At 54.4% G+C, this 18,975-nt stretch overlaps 1 protein-coding gene across 3 annotated transcripts in view; it reads left to right on the top strand.

Moving 5' to 3' along the window:
• Window positions 1-4,069: 4,069 nt before the first annotated feature.
• Window positions 4,070-18,975, top strand: part of SLC12A5 (solute carrier family 12 member 5) — a 34,077-nt gene continuing 19,171 nt past the window's right edge. Inside the window, exons 1-4 of one of the 3 annotated variants that reach the window (XM_042930109.1) lie at window positions 4,070-4,190; window positions 17,266-17,360; window positions 17,666-17,797; window positions 18,109-18,255. In XM_042930109.1, coding sequence (XP_042786043.1) covers window positions 4,070-4,190; window positions 17,266-17,360; window positions 17,666-17,797; window positions 18,109-18,255 — 495 coding nt within the window. Of the gene's footprint in view, window positions 4,191-11,566; window positions 11,634-17,265; window positions 17,361-17,665; window positions 17,798-18,108; window positions 18,256-18,975 lie in introns of those variants that run through there. The other 2 variants (XM_042930110.1, XM_042930111.1) reach the window with 2 other exon arrangements.

Raw genomic sequence — 18,975 nt, 5'->3', positions numbered from 1 at the left:
TGCCGAGGTCAGGCGGGGGATAAGTGAAATATGGATCACAGACATGATGGTGGTAGCTACCCCGGGCACACTGACTCTGCCAGACACGGTTCCATGTGCTTTATGTGTGTTGACACAGCTAATCCTTACAACAACCCTAGCAGACAGGTACTACTCTTACCTTATAGGTATTATTGCCCTCCCCCCTCCCCCCGTTGTACAAATGAAGAAACTGAGGCACACAGAATTACACAACCCACCTGAAGTCCCATAGCCAGTGAGCGGCCACAGTGGGATTTGACTGTAGGCTCTTGGGGCAAATGCTGGGAGAGGAGAAAAAGTGGGGGGGGGGTGTTTGGGGGAAGTACAAATGGCTCAGAACTCTTGTGTGTGGTTTTAGGGGGTAGATGAGAGGGGAGCAGAGAGGATTCTGGAACGGTTGAGGTAGGAACGTTGGTCTGGACTAGATGAGAGAAGGTCGGAGTGCCAGGCTGAGGATGCCACAGGACAGAGAGGGACTGGACTGAAGGGTTGGGGCAGGTGAGTGGAGGCGATGGGCTTGTTCAGATTGGATTGCCTTCCGAACTTGGGCCCAAGTGGGAGCGTCCTCCTGAGATTCCTTTGGGTGGACTCACACCCACCTCATCCATTTTTTTAAAGATTTTATTTTTGAATAATCTCTATACCCAACGTGGGGCTTGAACTTACAACACCGAGATCAAGCGTTGTATCTTCTATCGACTGGGCCAGCCAGGCGCCCCCCACCTCATCCATTTCTTACTGAGAAATGACCCATTCCCATGGGCATACAGACATTCCCTCAGAAGGCTTGTTTAAAGCCCCTCTGAACCTCTCTCTCTCTCAATACAGTTCCATTTCTCTACCTCTCGCCCCCACCCATAGTAAAACTTCCCAAAGTACAGTCTCCACTCACGGTCTCCACTTCCTCAATTTCCATTCTCTCTGCAACCCTTTCCAGCCTGACTTGCACACCTCTGAAATCTTTCCTTTCAAAGCCACCTATGCGTTTCCTGTAGCCAGGTGCCATGGGCACTCTGTGCTCATCCTACGCATCTCTCAGCTCGTTCGACACAGTTGGTAATGCCCTTGTTCCTGAAATTTTTCTTCACTCAATTTCTGGGTCACCCCTTCCTGGGTCTCCTCCCAACCTCACTGGCGGATTTTCCTCTTTGCGACCTCTAGATGACAGCACGCCCTTGGACTCAATCCTTGGATTTCTCTGCGTACACTCATTCCCTGTGATCTCGCCCAGCCCTACAGCTTTGTATCTCTCTACTAAAGACTCTCAAGTTTATATCCCTAGCTTTAACCTCTACCCTGAACTCCAGATTCCTATGTTCAAGGGCTGACTCCGCATGCTCCTTAGGTGCCTGACAGTCTTCTCAACCTAACGGGTCCAACTGAACTCTTTGGCTCCACCTTCTGAACATGCCTCTGTGTTAGTCATCACTACCTTGATAAAGACATCACCTGCTTTCAGTCAGTCTTAGAACGCGGTCGGTCCTAAAATCTAGGTATCTGTTAAACTCCTCATTCTAGTAAGTTTCTCAACCTGGGCACTCTTGACATTTGGGGTCAGATTTTTTTTTTTTTTTTGATTGTGGGGGACGCTATAGGCTGTTTGGTGTCTTCCTCCAGGAGGTAGCGGGATCGTGGACAGATGGCAGGCCCACTCAGGGTCAGTCCACATCTCCCCGCCTCATGTCCCAGTGTGGGGGTGTGGAGATGTGATGTGCAGGGAGGAGATGGGGAACGTGTGGCCGACTTAGGGCAAGCCTGGATGGCACAAGTGGCATCTACCCACTTGATGTTCAGTAACACCCCTCTCCAGTTGTGACGATCAAACATGTCTCTGAACATTGCAGGCGTTCCTTAATGGGCAACACTACCACGTTGAGAACCATGGCTCTAATACAGTAGACATACGGACAAGTCCACATGTCATAAGGGTACATTTCAACATACACTTTCACATACTGAACACAACTGTGTAACAGACATCCAGATCAAGAAACAAAACGTCAGCGGCGCCGCGAGAGCCCCTGTCATTCCCCCTTGCCATCGCTACTGCTCCACACCAAGAGTTACCACCCTTGTTCTAAGAGCTGACATAGATTTTGACTAGTTCTTACTTTATTTAAATAGTGTTTTGTGGTATGTACTCTTGTGTCTGGCTTCTTATGCTCAAGGTTACATTTGCGATCATTCGTCTATATTGTTTGTGAATTATAGGTTGTTCATTCACGCTGCTGTATAGTTTTCTACTGTAAAGATGTTGTGCTATGTTTTTTATCCATTTATTTTTTTATTTGCCCATTTTATTTATCCGTTTTATGGTTAATGGGCATTTCGTTAATAGCCCAATTTGAGGCTCTTAGGAATAATGCCACTAGAAACGTTCTTGTAAATGTCTTTTGGTGACCAGGGGCAGCCATTTCTTTGGGGCATTACCTGGTTTACCTAGTACAGCGATTAATGATGCAATTAGAAATGTGTCGAGAAATTGCATAACGAGAAGTAGGATATTGTGTATTCAAATGTGTTAAATCTTACTTATTCATACAAGTGCTTTGGCAGGGCACATACTTGGGGGTAGAATTGCTGGGAAGATAGGTATGTGCGTGTTCCGCTTTAGGATGTATGACCAAACAATTTCCCAAAGTGGTTCTGCTCATCTGTACTCTCACCAGCGATGCATGACAGTTTCCATCCATGCAACGTCCCAGGCAACGTCCAATTCAGCAACGGGGTCTGTAGGTTTTATTTCCAAAACGTATCTTGAATAGGATACCTGCCACCACTCTAGCCAGGCTTTCATCGCCTCTCACGTGGGGGTCTGCAGGAGCCTCCGAACTGGACTCCCAGTTCCCACTCCTGCCCTTCTTTAGTTGAGTCTTCGGGCAACAGCCAGAGTGATCCTGTCAACGTAGAAGTCAGATCACATCATTCCTTTGCTCAAAAACTTCCAATGGCTTCTCTTGTAAATTAAAAAGGAATCTGGGCTCCTCCCTTAAACTTTCAAGAGAACACAGGATCTGCCCTCCTCCCCTCCTTCATCTCCTATCACTCCAGCCTCCGTTCTCTCTGTTCCAGACACACTGGCTTTCTTGCTGCTCCCTGAATGGTCCAGGCTTATTTTCGGCCCAGGGTCTTTCCACTTTCTATCTTCTCTGCTGGAGCGCTCTTCCCCCAGATCTTTGCATAGCTGGTTCCTTCTCATCAGTGAGGTTTCAGCTCAAATATCACATCTTCTAAGGGATCTTCTTAGATCACCTTCTAAAGTAGTCCTTCCCCCTAGTCATTAACCCTGGGCACTATTTTTTTCTCCTTAACATGTACCATAATCTCAAATTATCTTGTCTATGCTTTTGCTCACTTACAATCTTTCTTCCCTCACTCCTCATTAGAATTAAGCCACATGATGGGCGCCTGGGTGGCTCAGTGGGGTAAGCCTCAGATTCTTGTTTTCTGCTCAGGTGATTATCTCGCGGTTTCGTGGGTTTGGGCCCTAGTTGGGCTCTGCGCTGGCAGCCCAGAGACTGCTTGGGGTTCTCTCTCTCCCTCTCTGACTCTCCCCTACGTGCTCTCTCTCTCTCTCTCTCAAAATAAATAAACTTAAAAAAAAAAAAAGAATTAAGCCACAAGAGGGCAGAAAGCCAGTGAATCTCAGTCTGTATCCCCAGTGCCTAGTACCGTTGCCTGAAACACAGGAAAGCTCTCAAGATGTGTTGAGTGAATGAATGAGTGAATAAAACCCAGGTGTTTAGGAGACCCCAGCAGAGGTGGGCCCGGGCTCCTGGAGCCACACACTGGGGCCCCCGGTGTAGGGACAGCTCTCAGCTGCGGGTGGGATCCTCAGGCGCTTCCCGGAACTGAGAGCCCATGGACTTGAAGCGAAATGGCTACATTCAGAGGCTCAGCACAGCGGGCACTAGGACCCTGCGCGGCGCCGCGCCCGGTGGGGGGCGGTGGACGGGGGGGAATCCGCTCTTTCTGTCTGCTGGAGCCGGGCTGCAGCCACTTGTGCGATCTGGGCCCGTACCGCCGCCGCCCGGCTCCTTTCCGCACCATGAGCCGCAGGTTCACGGTCACCTCACTGCCCTCCGCGGCGCCCGCCGGGACCCCTGACTTAGAGTCCCAACTGCATTCGGCAGCCGATCTCCGCCACCTCTCAGGAGAAGACGCCAAAGGTAGAGGCCGCAGGGGGCGGGGCCTGGCGGCGTGGGGGCGGGGCGAGAGAAGGGGCGGGGCACAGGTGGGCGGGTCTTCTGTTGGAAGGGGCAGGGCCAGGGGTTTGACAGTGGGGTGGTCTCAGCCTAGGTTCATAGATGGGAGAGGAGCGGGGACCTAGAGGGGTGGGAAGGAGGCTGGATGGGAAATGGTGAGGAGAGGGGCCAGATTCGAGGTGGGCGGGGTCACAGGGAAGAGGGTGGGGCTATAGGCGAAGGGGCGGATCTTGCGTTGGAGGGACTAGAGTCCAAAGGGGGCTGAACTGGAGGGCACCAAAGGGGCGGGGTCATTTCGGGTAAGGGGCGGGACCGGAGAGGAGAAGGTGAAACCAGGGAAAGAGGAGGGCGGTATGATTAAGGGGTAGGTCCAGAGGCAATGGGAGGAAGCAGGATATTTCTGTTTGGGGGCAGAAAAGGGCGGGGCCAGAGGGAACGGGTTGTGCCAGGAGGATCGGGGTGGGGTCGAGGGCGGGAGGTAAAATGAGTCTGGGTCGCTGAGGCTGGTGCCGGCTAGGCAGGTGATTGGTGCCTGGAGGACCTTCCAATCCTCGGCTTCCCTGGAGGGGACAGCGCCTGGGGATCCCGGGAAGGAGATGGAAGAAAGAGAAGTTACTTTCGGGCCGCTAGATCTTGGGAGAATTCTGTGGGGTCTCCAGTCCCGACCCTTGGGGACCCATTTAAGTCCCTCTGCTCCAGCCCCAGAAGAGGGTTGGCTGGAACAAGCTCAGGCTAGATTGGGGGCGTCTTCTTCGAGGACCTATTGCTGTTGTCTCGTAATGGAAGTTACACCCAGGGTACAGAAGAGGAGAGGGGAAGGATCCTTCTAGCTCTCAATGAAGAATTAGCACCCTGGATGCTCTCACAGCCTCCTCCCCAGGGGGCACTTGTCAGGGGTCCCCTTCCTGGCTCTGAGCCCCTCAGGTCTGGAAGAAACGCAGCGAATCGGCTTGGAGTGGCCCCAGCACGGGGAGGAGGAAGAGCCTCCCCGGACCGCCAGGGGTCGCTGCTGAGCCGCAGGTGAGCTCACCCGGACTGCAGTAAAACTAAGCACCAACGACCCTGGAGGGGGCCCTTTAGGAGCTTCTTTAGCGAACCCCCTCGTTGTGTAGATGACCAAACGGAGGCCTGGATTTCCTCAGGGCTCCAGCCCCTGAACCAACCGCCTCCTGGACACGGCCATTTGGATTTCTTGGGGTCCCTCCATTCTTCGTATTTTCTGTCAACTGTCTGTAGCCTTTCTTATTTTCATGAATGTCCTTTCCATCCTTATAATTTTAAAAGTCAGAACTCCAGGAGCTATTCTCAATGCCTCCTTTTCTTTTCCCACCAGATCTAATTGGTCCTCACATCTTGCCTACCCCTCCCCCCCAACTGATCCTGAATCTGTCCCCATCTCTCTTCCTGTCACCATCACCCTGTACAAACCTCCATCATTTCTCCCAAGGCCTCAGCCACGGCCACAGCCTCCTCACTGGTCTTCCTGCCTCCAATCCTGTCCTAATCATCCTCCACACAAGCTCCCCATCGCTTTTAGGATAAAGGCCAAACCCATAGTCCGTATTTGAACTCTTTTCCTCATTTGCTCCCGGGCATACCTGTCCGTGTTCATCTTCCCACCTCCATTAGCTGGGAAACTCCTACTCACTCTATGGGTTATGGCTCATTTAACCTCTCCTGAAAACCCTTTTCACTTTCCCTTGCTTCCAGGCAAAGGCAGTCATTCCTCTCCTGCCCACCCACTGTACCATTAGAGCACATGTCCCAGTGGATGCAAGTTATTTGCTTGTATGTCTCCTACAACTCAAAAGCAGGGACCATATCCTTTTATCTTTGTGTTCTGAGTTCCAAGCCCACAGCCTGGCACTTAGTAGGTGCTTAATGTTTATCAGACGAGAGGGGAGTGTCTGAAAGCTTCCGTTTCTCCTCCTCTTGCTCTCCTCTCCTCCCATTTCCCATCCCCTGGCCTGAGAATAAGATGGCCCTCTCTCTCATTCCAAGGTGATTGATCGGTCTTCCCATTCCCATTTCCAAGCTCCTGAATGTTGAAGCAAAATATGGCTCTCAGTTTTGGGTGTGCAGGTATGTGTGCAAACTGGATGTGAATCTGGAATGCTGTATGTTCGTGGCAGAGGTGGTGTGTGTGTGTGTCTTTGTGCGTCTTGAGGGAGGAGCATCCCACGCGAGCTCTGATGACCTGTGGGGCGGTCAGTGAGTCAGAGCTTATATGTGTCACTGTATTCCGGGGTGTTGATGGGCATGTTGATGTATTTCCGTGTTTGTCTGTGGAGTGGGTACCTGTGTGTATGAGTTTACTAGAAGTTTCATCTTGGGAATGCTTTGGGTGACTTTTAACCTCTTTGGCCCCGAGACAGCGTCCAGCACCTCCTCCTTGCTAGGTTACTGCATGGGGAAGTAGAAAAGGGCTCCCCAGGGGAACCCAAAATCTGGTGATATCTTTCCCACAGCTGTTCTCGTGTCCACCTCTGGCCCCAAGGAGATGTTTTCCCCACCTCTTGTCCTCACCCAGGCCCACGGGGACAGATGGCAGCATGTGGATGGGAGACGTTTGGCAGGTCACTTGTGTACGAGCATTGTCTTTAACTCTGGACCAAGCGAGTGGAGTTTGTCCCTGGCAGAAGTGCCTCCTGCTGCCGGAGGATCAGCTATAGTGGGAACATAGCTTAGAGGGGTGACAGCAGCACATCAGAGGCTGATCCTTGAATCCACCACTAACCCTCAGCTGCAGCCCCCATACCTCATTTGCCTCATTGGTACCATGGGGAGATGGACGGTGACTTGGCTGGCTAGAAGTGGACCCAGGGCCAGTTGTTACAACTCTGAACTATTTCCCCACCCCTTTACACCACTTCCCACTGTGCCTCAGTTTCTGGTGGAGGGAGACAGGGCACTGGAAAGAACCCTGGGCCCGGGTTAAGGCTAACGGGAGTTGAGATGTGTTCCCATGAGTGACAAGGAGCCACCTTATGCTAGGGGGTAGACCACGGTACAGCCCATCCACGCGCTAGCTCAGCCTCTGTGCTGTGGCCTTGGGCACGTTGCTTCCCTGTCTGGGCCTCAACTTCCTCATCTGTAGTAAAAAAAGATTTGAACAGGAAGCTATCTGAGGGTCATTCTAGCCCTAAAAATGCTAGGATACTTTGATGATCTAGAAGGGTGAGGTTCTCTGCCTCTCCCATACCCAAACCTCATATTTCAGTCTCTCTATCTGTAAATTGGGAGGAATGACACTGAGTTATTGGTATAAATATATGATCCGGAGATCTCCAGCCTGTTCAGGTTGTTGGGCAGTCACCCCTTCCTCAAGCCAGGACTCAGAACCTTACAGCCCAGTACCTCAGCCCAAGGTGAGCCCTGGGAATCTCCATGGCAACAAACTGGTTATGAACGGGGCTGCAGTTGCCATGGTGACGGGCTGCTCTCTCTCTCTCTCTCTCTCTCTCTCTCTCTCTCATCCCCCTCATCTCCCCTCCCCTCTTCTCAATGAACCAGAGCGATCTGCGGGCACCAGCTCTCCAGGTGGGGTGGGGGTGGGGGTGGTGGGTGCAGTGAGAAGGGGGTCCAGATTGAGAAAGAGGGAAGACGGGTTGAATCTGTAGGGGAATAGGGGGCTGTTGGGGTGCCATTGCCATGGTGACAGGGCTGCAGCCTGTTAATTAAGCCCCTGGTTGCCACGGAGACGATGGTGGTTGACGTGCTCTGCGGCGAGCCCTGTGTGTGTGGGGTATGCTATGCACTGGACTCATCAATTCACTGAGAGGGTTTTGGGTCTGGACGACCGGCATGTAGTTTGGGGAGAGAAGAGTGAAAGAGGGAGTTCGGAGCCTTGGCTCCGGGAGGCCAAAGCTGGGGTGGGTGGCTTAGGTCATGGGGGTAATGATATGTAGATAAGGATGCACAGGGATTAAGCCATAAAGAGCAACGCTATGCCTGCCTCGTGTGGCGAGAAAATCCAGTCAGGTGGCTCCAGCTTCCTCCAAATGGCCTCCTATTCTGGTTCCCCGGATGGAGCCCTGGCCTGGAGGTCAGGGAGCTGGATTCTAGTCCCCAGTCTGCCACACGTTCACCCCATGAAGAAAATTTGTACCTTTCCGCTTCGAGGCTTTAATTTCCCCGTAAATGAGGGGTGGGCAAAAATAACTTATAAAGTCTCATCCAGTTCCCACATCCCGACACTCAGGCAGCTTCTGTGAAATTTGTTTCTCTGTGAGAAGCGTAAGGTGGGGCGGGGGGCCGTGAACTTTAGAGCTTTCAAATTCAGAAACAGGACCCTTCCTAGCTCTAGCATCTTGTGTTGGTTTAATGAGAGCATCCCCCTAGCCCTAGGGGAATCTTCCTAGGGCTCTGGGTGGAGATGAGATGCTAAGCTGACAGCCATGTTCCTGGGGCTCAGGGCTGAGGGTCACCTTACTGGTGACCTTACCGGCCAAGGCCAGGCTGGCAGTGCAGAAGATGCCTGCAATGTGTTTTCTCAAAGTCTCGTGGCAGAGGGTTGGCCTGAGGCCACAATAGTTATCAGTCTCCTTCAGAGGCAGGGGGTGTGAACTGAAGGGGCAGGGTCTCCCCTGGGGTCTGTCTCCTTACTTGGTCTGGGCTCCTTAGGAAGGGCTCCATGGCTTTAGTCTGAGATAAATGGAGTGGGCACTAAGAGCTTTCAGAGTGGGAAGAAGTCCCTTGGATTTATGTGGCCTCACCCTTTCATTTTGCAGATGGAGATACTAAAGCCCAGAAAGAGCAACTTAATTTTCCCCAGGGATACACAGAACTTGGGGGGCAGACGGCAGGAGAACATCACTATCTCTTGAATCCCAGATGTCCTGTGAGATAGAAGCTCTGGTGAGGGTGGGCGGAGGGGGTATCCAGGGGAAGAGCTATCACTTCTGCCTTCACCTATACTCCCCTGGGATCTAGGTTCCTCCTGTGGGTGGGCTTAGTCCCTGAGTGGCCAGGGCTCTGGACCACAAACGAATGGAAACAGATCCAGGGGAACGTCCCAGATCTGAGATTGCTGGGGGAAAAAATCTCAGCCTTTAATTTATTTCACAGTACTTCTCGGACAAACATGCTACACATTTTGCTATGTTACCTGTCCCTACAGAGTAGTGGAAAACCACGCTGCTGCTGCTCGTGGTGGTGATGGTGGGGTGTGTATGTAGTGGAGTGTTTACGAATTCTTGAACACTGTTATCCACCTGCTGTCCTTTTAACCCCTGCCACCACGCCAAACCCATCTCACCTTTTTTGTGGTTTTCTCCCTGGGAAAGCCAAGAAAACCAATTCTTAGACCTTGTCTGAATAGCTAGCTCTCCATCCTAACAAGTCCTTCCAGCGTCCACAAAACCCAGTGGCAGTGATACCTTATTGGTGGATCCCTCAGAAGCCCCTTTCCGTCAGCTGCCAAAAACTGTGATCAACCTGATCTGAAGCCACTGACAGATGCGTACAAGGACTCTGAACAGCAGGCCCTGTCCGTGACTCTGAAAAGCCGTGCCCTTGAATGGGGTCTCCAGTCATGTGGATGGCTTTTTAGGACCCTTGAAGATCTTCTGGGCCTACCTCCAGTTGCAAGGGGTACTTCAGTCCTGCACCTCTGAAGCCTGACCACAAGAGAAAGGAGAGAGCTCATTTCAGACTGATCCCTGTTCCCTTTTTAGTAGCCAAGGATCGGAGACGGCTGAGCAGTTTGGTTTGAATGTATCTTTGTCCCTTCTATTGGAGGCAGGACCAATTTTAAAAGAAATTATGTTGAAGAAGACTCCTACATTGGAATAAAGCAAACTGGATTTTAGACCGAATCCTGCCATTCACTGGCGTAGTGTCCATAGGCAGTAATTTCTCCTCTTTGGGCCTTAGCTTTTTTTTTTTTTTTTTTTTTCAGTCCATAAGGTGAAAGCTGTCTATTAGATAAGATGATTGATGTGATCCTCTCCAGCCCTGGGACTCTCCTGGAATTTAGAGGGCTAGTGCTGGGGGTTAGGGTGAGTCTGAAAATAATTTCCCCTTAACCTGCTCTCCCCTTTGGGTGTTTCGATCTTCTGGAGACACAAACGGTCCAAACCTGGGATGCTTCTTCCTGAGATGTCTCCACCACTGGCTCAGGTCTGGATTCTAGGGGTTGTGAGAGGTCCCAATCAAGCTTCTGGAGGACTGGTGTCAGGGGAGGGGGAGGAACACAGAGAGCATGCTGGCTCTGGAATCCTCAGAAAGCAATCCTGGATTAGGGGATTAGACACTCCTGCCCCAGGAGAAAATCTGGTCCCAAACCGCCTGACGGCCTCATTCCTCCCTCCCCCACTCTGTCCCTGGCCTGCCTCCTAACATCCTAGTGGGGAGTCCCAGATCCCTAGAACCTTACCGCTGCCTTCTCTCCTCCTCATCGCATCTCGTTCCCAGGGCCGTTCTATAGTCAGAGGGTCCCTGCCTTGGACTCCTGGGATTTGTCTTGGGGGTGAGATGCTGGGATGCAGTCTAAGCACAATGACAGGGTTCACTGCAATTCCTCAGGTTCCACTCCTCCCATTTTAAGACAGAATGAGCCAGACAGCTCAGCCCAGTGACCCTGAACCCCTGGGGGCAGCACAGGGCTTCAACTAAGGCCTCTGGCCTCAACACACCCCAAGTTCCAACCTCTTGACCAGCGATTTGGGAAAGGGTCTGGTTCTCCACTCTTCTTCAGGGTTGGCCTCCCCAGCTTTGCAGGCAGGATCCCCAGAGACCCGTATTCCATGGCGCCCCACCCCCGCCGCATCAGTACTCTTCGCCTTCCCCCTAGGGGTCACCCCAGACCCCTAGCCAGGCAGCCGCTGCGGGGCCGCCTCCCCGCGGCCGCGACCTAGTTCCCTGCCGTTATTTTTAGGGCGCGGGATGGCACCTGCCCACGTGCCGGCCCCGCCTGCGCCGGGGAGTGGGGGGCGGGCGGAGCTGCGTCTGCTCGTGGGAGGCGAGGCCCCCGTCCCCCGCAGCACCCCCTCCATCCCACCCGTGCAAGCCCCCAGTTTTCGTGCGAGGGGGCCTCCAGCCGCGCTCTGCCCTCCCCTCGTCTCCTCTTCTTCCTCCCTCTCGCGCTCCCCCCCAAAACCCCGCCAGTGGCTCACGCCTCCTGCATACGGGATGAGGTGAGCAGCGCCGCCGCTGAGAGGGGGCGCGCGCGGGTGTGAGCGTGTGTCCGTGTGCGAGTGTGTGTGCGCCGGGCGGGCGGGCACTGCAGCTTCTTCCTCCGTGGAGCGGAGAGCGAGAGAGAGCTAGAGCGAGCGAGCGAGCGAGCGGCGAAGGCGGGCAGAGGGGCGCGGGCGAGGCGGAGCAGCCATCCCCGGGCCCGGCGCCGCGCCGCCACCATGCTAAACAACCTGACGGACTGCGAGGACGGCGATGGGGGAGCCAACCCCGGTAAGCAGCGGCCCGGGGGCGGCGAGGGAGGGGGCGACGAGGAGAGGAGGCAGCTGTAGGGTTAGAGGCAGAGCGGGGGCCGCCTCCTTCAGAGGAGAGGCTGGGACTGACCTGGGCGGTGGGCGCCCACGGCGGCCTGGAGCCCTACTCCATTGGAATGCGCCAGGCGCTGTCCAAGGTGCTGGAATGCGCCGCGCCCGTGGCAGGGCTGGGGGCCGAGGGGGTTGCCAGTGCCCACGGTCCGGGGGCAGACGTGGGTTAGCTAAGCGGGGGAGGCGGTGGGAAGGGGATGGAAGAGCTAGAATGGGCTGACGTGGACCTCGACGGGCGGGAGGAAGGGTTCCTTTCCTCAAGAAGGGACCCCGGCGTCCTGGCGCAGAGCGTTGACCGGCGACGCGGGGAGGGGGTGGGGGGGGTGCAGTCTGCTGCAGTCCCTCGCTCTGAGACTTCCAACTGAAAGGTGGGGGGAAGGTACCCATGGGGGGTTGGAACCATATGACAGCCCCCGTCCGGGCTGTGGTGTCCCCTTAAGGGGACACTTGGTGCAATCGGGGGCCCCCCTCCCCCAAAGCTGCCGGAGGTCCGACCTCAGACTGAAGCGTACCTCCTCCGGAGATTTTCAGCTCTACTTTGCGGAATCTCCCTCTCCCTCTCGCATACCCATGGGTTCCTATTCAGGACGGGAAGCAAGATCACCCTCCTTTCTTCCCTCTTTCCCCTTCCTCTCTCGGTACACTGGGATGGCAGTGAGGTTTCCAGGGCGGGGCAAGGGGGAGGTTTTCTAGTCTGCTCTGCTAGCTTCCCCAGCGAGGCCTCAGGAATGGGGTCCCAGCAGCTGAATCCCCGGCGCCGCCGCGGCGCGGACACTGCGGACGCGCTGCGGTGGGTGCGGAGACTCGCTAGGAGCTCGGGGGCTTGAAGCAGGTCCTTTCGCCGCTCCTGCTTTCTGCCGCCCTCCTCCACAGTTTCCCCGCTCTGAGGTCTTCGGGCCAGCCACCCCCTCGGGCTCCCAGGCCCCCCGCCGCCCCCCAGCGGTCTCAGCCATCCATCACGGCTGTCAGCCGCCCCCACCCCCCACCCTCCAGCGGCGCTGCGTCCCTTGCGCACTAGCGCGCCTCCCGCTCCGGCTGTCTGCGCTCGGCGCTTTCAAACGGTCCCCTGGGCATTGCTTGACCCTCTGGGCTGAGATTCTTGCAGACCTCCCCGGGGGATGACCAAAGAGCCCCAAGGACTGAAAGAGCGAGGTCTTCCAGGGACTGGCAGCCTAGACTTGAAGTCTTCCGGATCCTGGATCCAAGTCAGAGCCAAGTGGCCGCTTGGGAAGGCTGTGGGCACCAGGGTCCCCAATTCTTTGTCTGAGACCCTCTTTTCCTTCTTGACGTTGAGTGGTATACAGAGGTCAGAACCACCAGCTAGCCAGCTAGTTCATCCATCTCCCGGGTGACCCTGGGGTTACCTCATCCCGTAGCCGACCCCCTCCCCAGCAGGCTTAGGCTCCGGGGGAAGAGGGTTTGGCAAAGTCGAGTCTGCGACAGATCCAGGCATCCCGACGCGGTGCCCCGGGAACGAGTGTGTGTGTGTGTGTGGGGGGGGGGGGGGGGTGTCATTTCCATCTGGGATCCCCTTCAGATACCTCCATTCTGAAGACAGGGACTCAGCCTGAGAGAGAATCTCTGCTCCCCCCAGATATGGGGTATGGTCCTATCCCCCAGCCCTGATTTCTCTATCCTGAGATTCCTGCCTTACTGGGCCTTGGGGTTTCCATGGGGTCTCCGGAGGCCTAGAAAAGAGGCATCTATCTATGTGTGTGGAACAGGAGTCCAGCTAAAAGCTCCCTTCCGTTCTACCCCCTCCCCATTAGTTACTAGACTCTGAGTGTAGCAGGGCCATCTGGAGACTTTCTCTCTATGTGTAGGGTCCAGGACCTGGTCAGGAGTTTGGGGTCCCAGAAAGATAAGGCCTCCCGGCGATGCCTGAAGGTGATGGTAGGGGGCTCTAAGGACCTGCTGGACTTGAGGGAAGAGGGACTATCAGATTGACAGCCTCTGCCATCTCTGATTTTAGGTTCTTGGGGATGTAGGGGAGGACCTGGGAATGTGAGGTGCTGACCTCAGGGAAGTGGGAATAGCCTGAGCAAGAGGGTTCATCCGGACTAAGGAAGAACCCAAGGATACTGTGTCTGGCCCCCACGCCTCCTATCCCCTTGGGGTCTGACGCCCTCCCCCACCCCAATCTGGCTTGGGGATTCCCCCAGGCCTGGCCCCAGGCCCCCGGGGGAGGCTCCTTAGCCCTCGCCGCTCGCCTGTTTCCTCCCCGGGAGCTCTGGCCGCCGCAGCTTAATTGAAAGCCGATTCGGGCTGAGAGCTCCCAGGGGGCGGGGGCGGGGGCGGGGGCCAGGCGGAGAGGGCTCAGCCTCAGTCTGGCCCTGCCTCTCGCGCGCGCGCCACTCGCCGCTACCCGGCAGCCTGCGTCCTGGCTCTGGGAATTCGGGGCGAGTTCCCCCTTCGCAGTTCCCCCTGCTCCTCTGAGAACTCCTGAAGCTCACCCCTCTCCCCTCGACCAGTGCCTGCCTGCCGTTCCAGGGAGGGGACGAAATCAGCCCCCCGGCAGAGGAGGCCGGCGGCCTGGCATCCCGTCCGGATGGCAGGTGGAAGGGCGGGACCCAGGACCAGCCTATCGAGCCGCCCTCTCCCCGGCCCTCATCTCCTAGCTGGGAAACGGCCCCGAGTCTGGCTCCGCGCAGCGCGTCGCGTTACATAAGCGGCTGCGGGCGCGTGGCCGCCTGGGCTCGGCGCTGCGCTCTCTGCCCGCGCGGTCGCCATGGAGACCGGCGCGGGACTCCCTAGAGCCGGGTCTCGGGCCAGGACGACCCCCTCGCGGCCCGGCGCGTTCCCTGGGACCCCAGGAAGGAGGAGGGGCTTGGGAGGGGGCGGGAAAAGTAGAGGGGAGGGGCTCTCGTGGCCTGTAGTCCCGGCGCGGAGCTGACGCGGCGGGGAGAGGTACCCAGTCCCACAGGAGGCAGGGCCCCTAAATCTTGCGGCTTGGGGAGAGGTGTGGGATGCGGAGGCCGGGCTGGGTGGGGCACCACGAACATGAATAATAATCGTACTTGAAATAGCAGCAATAGTTAAGCTTATGTGCTAGGCACACCCAATAGGCGTTATTCCCTTCAGCCTCAGAACAGCCCTGTGAGTTAAGCACAATTATTTTCCCTTTGCAAAGGAGGAAACTGAGGCTTAGAGAGTTTAAGTGACTTGCCGAACATGTCGGCACGGCCAGTGAAGCTGGGACTGGAGGCTAAATCTTGACACCCCCCCCCCCCCAGCCCTTTTCCAAGAAATTTGTTATCCCCCTGAACCCTTCTTGTTCCCACAACCCAGTGTGTTGATGAAGCATCTTGTCGGCATTTTTAAAAGGAGGAGGAACCCACTTCTCTTTTATTTCTCCTGTTCTCTGGCCCCAGGCAGCTCTTCTGAGATCCTGGGGGTCAGGAAGGAAGCCGGGGGGAATTTATCTCCAAATACTTTTTCCTCCTGAGAAAGACTTTTTCCACCCCCCCCCCCCTCCTTAGCATCTATTATGTGCCAGGTTCTCACTGGGAGGACAGATCTGCTATTTCCAGGCACTCAGATATGTGAGGAGAAGAACGAGCTGATGGTGGCTCCCTGTTTAGGGACCAGGAGCTCCTGGCTTGATCGATGAGGTGGAGGTGGTGGCAGGAGAAGGTGGTGGGTGTCCCTTGAGCTGGTGAGGCATCGCTTCCCCCTTCCACAACTTTGAGTCAGGATGAGACTGGATTTGTAACAGGTCATGCTCTAGGGGTGGACCCTGGCTGGGTGACTAAGGAAGATTTCCAGGAGGTAGGGAGGAGAAAAACGGGGGAGGATTGGGAAGATGGAGGTGGAGAAAGACATGACAGGAGACCAGGGGACAGGAAATTCAGAATATGTAGGGCCTCAGGTTCATTTGGGATTTGTTTATTGGGGACTTTCTCCAGATGTCTGCTACTGGGATTCAGCCCTTGAGCTGAGAAAGGGTGACGGCTGAAGCCAAGGGAAAGTGCCTATGGGGGTCTCCTATGTCTCTTTGAAAGGACCTGTGCTAGGGGCCCAAAAGACTTCCTCCTTGGGTGATCTCATCCAGATTCATGGTTTCACACATTTCCTCCACACATTGTCAATGGGTTACCCTCATCTCCTTCTCCTGCCCAGCCTTTCTTCTGGGGCCCAGGCTCTGTATATCCAAGAGCCTTCTGGACGTATTCACTTGAGTGTCCTATACTGCCTTTCCCTCAGTCAAATTCAGCTTCTTACCCACCCCCAGTCTCTGCCCTTCCCACATCTATTAAATAGCACCATCACCCACTCATTGACCTATGCTAGAAACCCCAGACATTATCCTAGGTTTCTCCTTCTCATGTCCCCAAACATCTGGCATAAAAATATGTGCCAATAATTCTTGGGTCTGTCCATTGTCCTGCATTGCTCTGGCCTGGGTCATCCTCAGCCCTTGCCTGGATTACTGAAAGTCTCAAACTTTCTTTAGATGAAATTCTCCATCTAAAGGCCAGAGTGATTGCTCTAAAACACAAGGCTGTTCATGGCACCTCTTTGGCTGAAACTCTTCAATGACTTCCCATTGTCCTCTGGATGAAGTCCAAAATCTTTAACATGGCCTGCTAATCATTTAAGGACTGAGTCTACACCTTCTGAGGCTCATCTTTTCATAGGTCACTCTCCACCTTTCAGCCCCTCCCTCCATGTCCCTTCTTCAGACTCCAGCCAGATCAGGCTTCTTTCAGCATCTCTGACCCACTCTCTTCACTCTTCCCTCTGGGCCATCGAACATGCTGTTCTGCAGTTCTCTCTGCCTGGAACACCCTCCCGCCTCCCTCCCAGCGTAGCTCTTACTCATCCTTCAGTTCTCAGCCTACTTGTCACTTCCTCTGGGAAGCCTTCCCTGACCTCCCAGGCTGGGCTGAATGCCTCTCCTGTATTCCCACAGTCCCTTATTCATCTCCTATCACAGAATTTACCACTCTGGGTTGGAAATTCATGAATACTGTTTTATCTCTTCTGCCTGTGGTTTCCCTGAGGGCAGAGATGGTGTCTTGGTGTGTGTTTTACTCCCTCTCCCTCCCATGCTGATATTGGCACATGGTAGAGATCCAGTAAATATGTGTTGCCTGAAGATGTATGAGGGGCATAGGGGATGCCACATGGGTCACTTCTCCAAGAGGTAAAGTATCCTTTGGTCCTCAGGCTTCAGTATTCTCTGCCTTTGTCTCTGGGAAAGAGCATGCTTTCACCCCAGAACACCAGCGTGGTCCCAGTTATGGTCGAGGAGGGGCACCTGGAGAGTCTAGAGTGACCTAGTGAATGAAGAAGGACCCCCCAAGGGCAAGGAAGCACTCACATCTTCATTAAAAACCTACTACGTGTCAGGGAATGCACTAGGCTCTTTACACATCCTGTCAACTAAAATTCTACAAGGGGGGGGGCATTACTGTTAGCTCCGTTTTTCCAATGTGCAAACTGAGGTTCAGAGAGTCAAAGTGGCCACATAGCTGGATGCCCAGGCAGAAGGATGGCAACCCACTGGTGCCAGACCCCTGACTCCTCTGCCTTCTCAGGTGATGGCAACCCCAAGGAGAGCAGCCCCTTCATCAACAGCACTGACACAGAGAAGGGAAGGGAGTATGATGGCAAGAATATGGCCCTGTTTGAGGTGGGTTGCTAGTTTGTGTGACACCCCATTCATCCACCACTCCCTCCCTCTCTCCCTCTCTCCCTCCCTCAGGAACAGTGTCCTCCTCTCCATTTCCTTCTCCTTCCCTTTACCCCTGCTACTCCCTCTCCTTATCCCACATCCATTTTCCCGGTTCTCTGTGCTTTTTCCTCCTCCTTCCCCATCTCATCCCACCCCCAATGGTTTGCTTTCCTCACCCCCATCTCTCTCTGCCTCCTACTATGTAGCTCGCCTCTCCTTTCCTGGGTCCTTGTGTCCTAACTCTACCACCCCCACCTCCACAGGAGGAGATGGACACCAGCCCCATGGTGTCCTCCCTGCTCAGTGGCCTGGCCAACTACACCAACCTGCCCCAGGGAAGTAGGGAGCATGAAGAGGCAGAAAACAATGAGGGTGGAAAAAAGAAGCCAGTGCAGGTGAGGGCCTTGGGGGGAAAAGGGATGGGGGAGGAAGAAGGGATGGAGGGGACAAAGGGTGGGGGGACAAAAGAGAGTCAGTTGAAGGGGTGGATGATGGAGGCAGAGGGATAGGAGTTGGGGCTGAGGGTGAGGAAGGGATAGAGGTGGAGGGAGGAGAGGGGAGGGAGGGTAAAAAACAGAGGAAAGAGGGATGAAGGGATGGGGACGGAGAAGGGAGGGGAGTGGGGGATTGAAAATAGGGGGGAGGAGGGGTCTGGGTGTTCATAGTGACTACGGGCTGCAGAAACTGACACTGGCTTCCCCGGCAGGCCCCGCGCATGGGCACCTTCATGGGTGTGTACCTACCGTGCCTGCAGAACATCTTTGGTGTCATCCTCTTCCTGAGGCTCACTTGGGTGGTGGGCATCGCAGGCATCATGGAGGCCTTCTGCATGGTCTTCATCTGCTGCTCCTGTGTGAGTGACACCTCCCCCTCTCCTGACCGTTGTGGCAGACCAGGGACCTGGGGTGGGGGAGGGGGAGGGGAAGCAGAGACCTGAGTGTTTTGTAGGAATCACTGCGTATGATCTTTGAGAGTAAATCAGGTCTGATTGGTCCTTCCTGCATCTCACAAGCTGGTCCCTGATAGCCACTAACCAGGTTTCGCCTGGATCGTGTGTGTGTGTGTGTGTGTGTGTGTGTGTGTGTGAATGAGTGCGTGTATAATTACACAAGTAATGCAGATTCATTGACGAAAAAGATAGGTGTACGGAAGGAAATAAAATTCACCTAGAAAACCCCAGTGGTTAACATTTTTGTAGTCCCAGACTCACAAAAAATGGGATTATGTGTCACAAACAGCTTTGTAATAGAATCCTTTCCATCCTCCCTAGAAAATCAAATATTCACGGAACACCTACTTCTCATCATGTTTACATTTCTTCACACATGACCCTTGAGCCACCTCTGCATGTAAGGTGGCCACTACTGATGGTAGAATGCCTATTTTATTTCTTTTTAAGTTTTTGTTTTCACAAAATTTCAGACATACAGAAAATTTGCAGGAATAGAACAAATATCCCTTCCACCAGACTCCCAAATGTTAACGTTATTGTATTTATTCCATCCTCTCTGTAAGTACCTTTTTTCCCCTGAATTTGAGAGCAAGTTGCAGACATGATGCCTCTTTATCCTAA

Source organism: Panthera leo, chromosome A3, assembly GCF_018350215.1.
Source record: "Panthera leo isolate Ple1 chromosome A3, P.leo_Ple1_pat1.1, whole genome shotgun sequence".
Lineage (NCBI taxonomy): Eukaryota > Metazoa > Chordata > Mammalia > Carnivora > Felidae > Panthera > Panthera leo.
The sequence above is the reverse complement of the archived record's forward strand: the minus strand, read 5'-3'. Positions and strand labels throughout refer to the sequence as shown.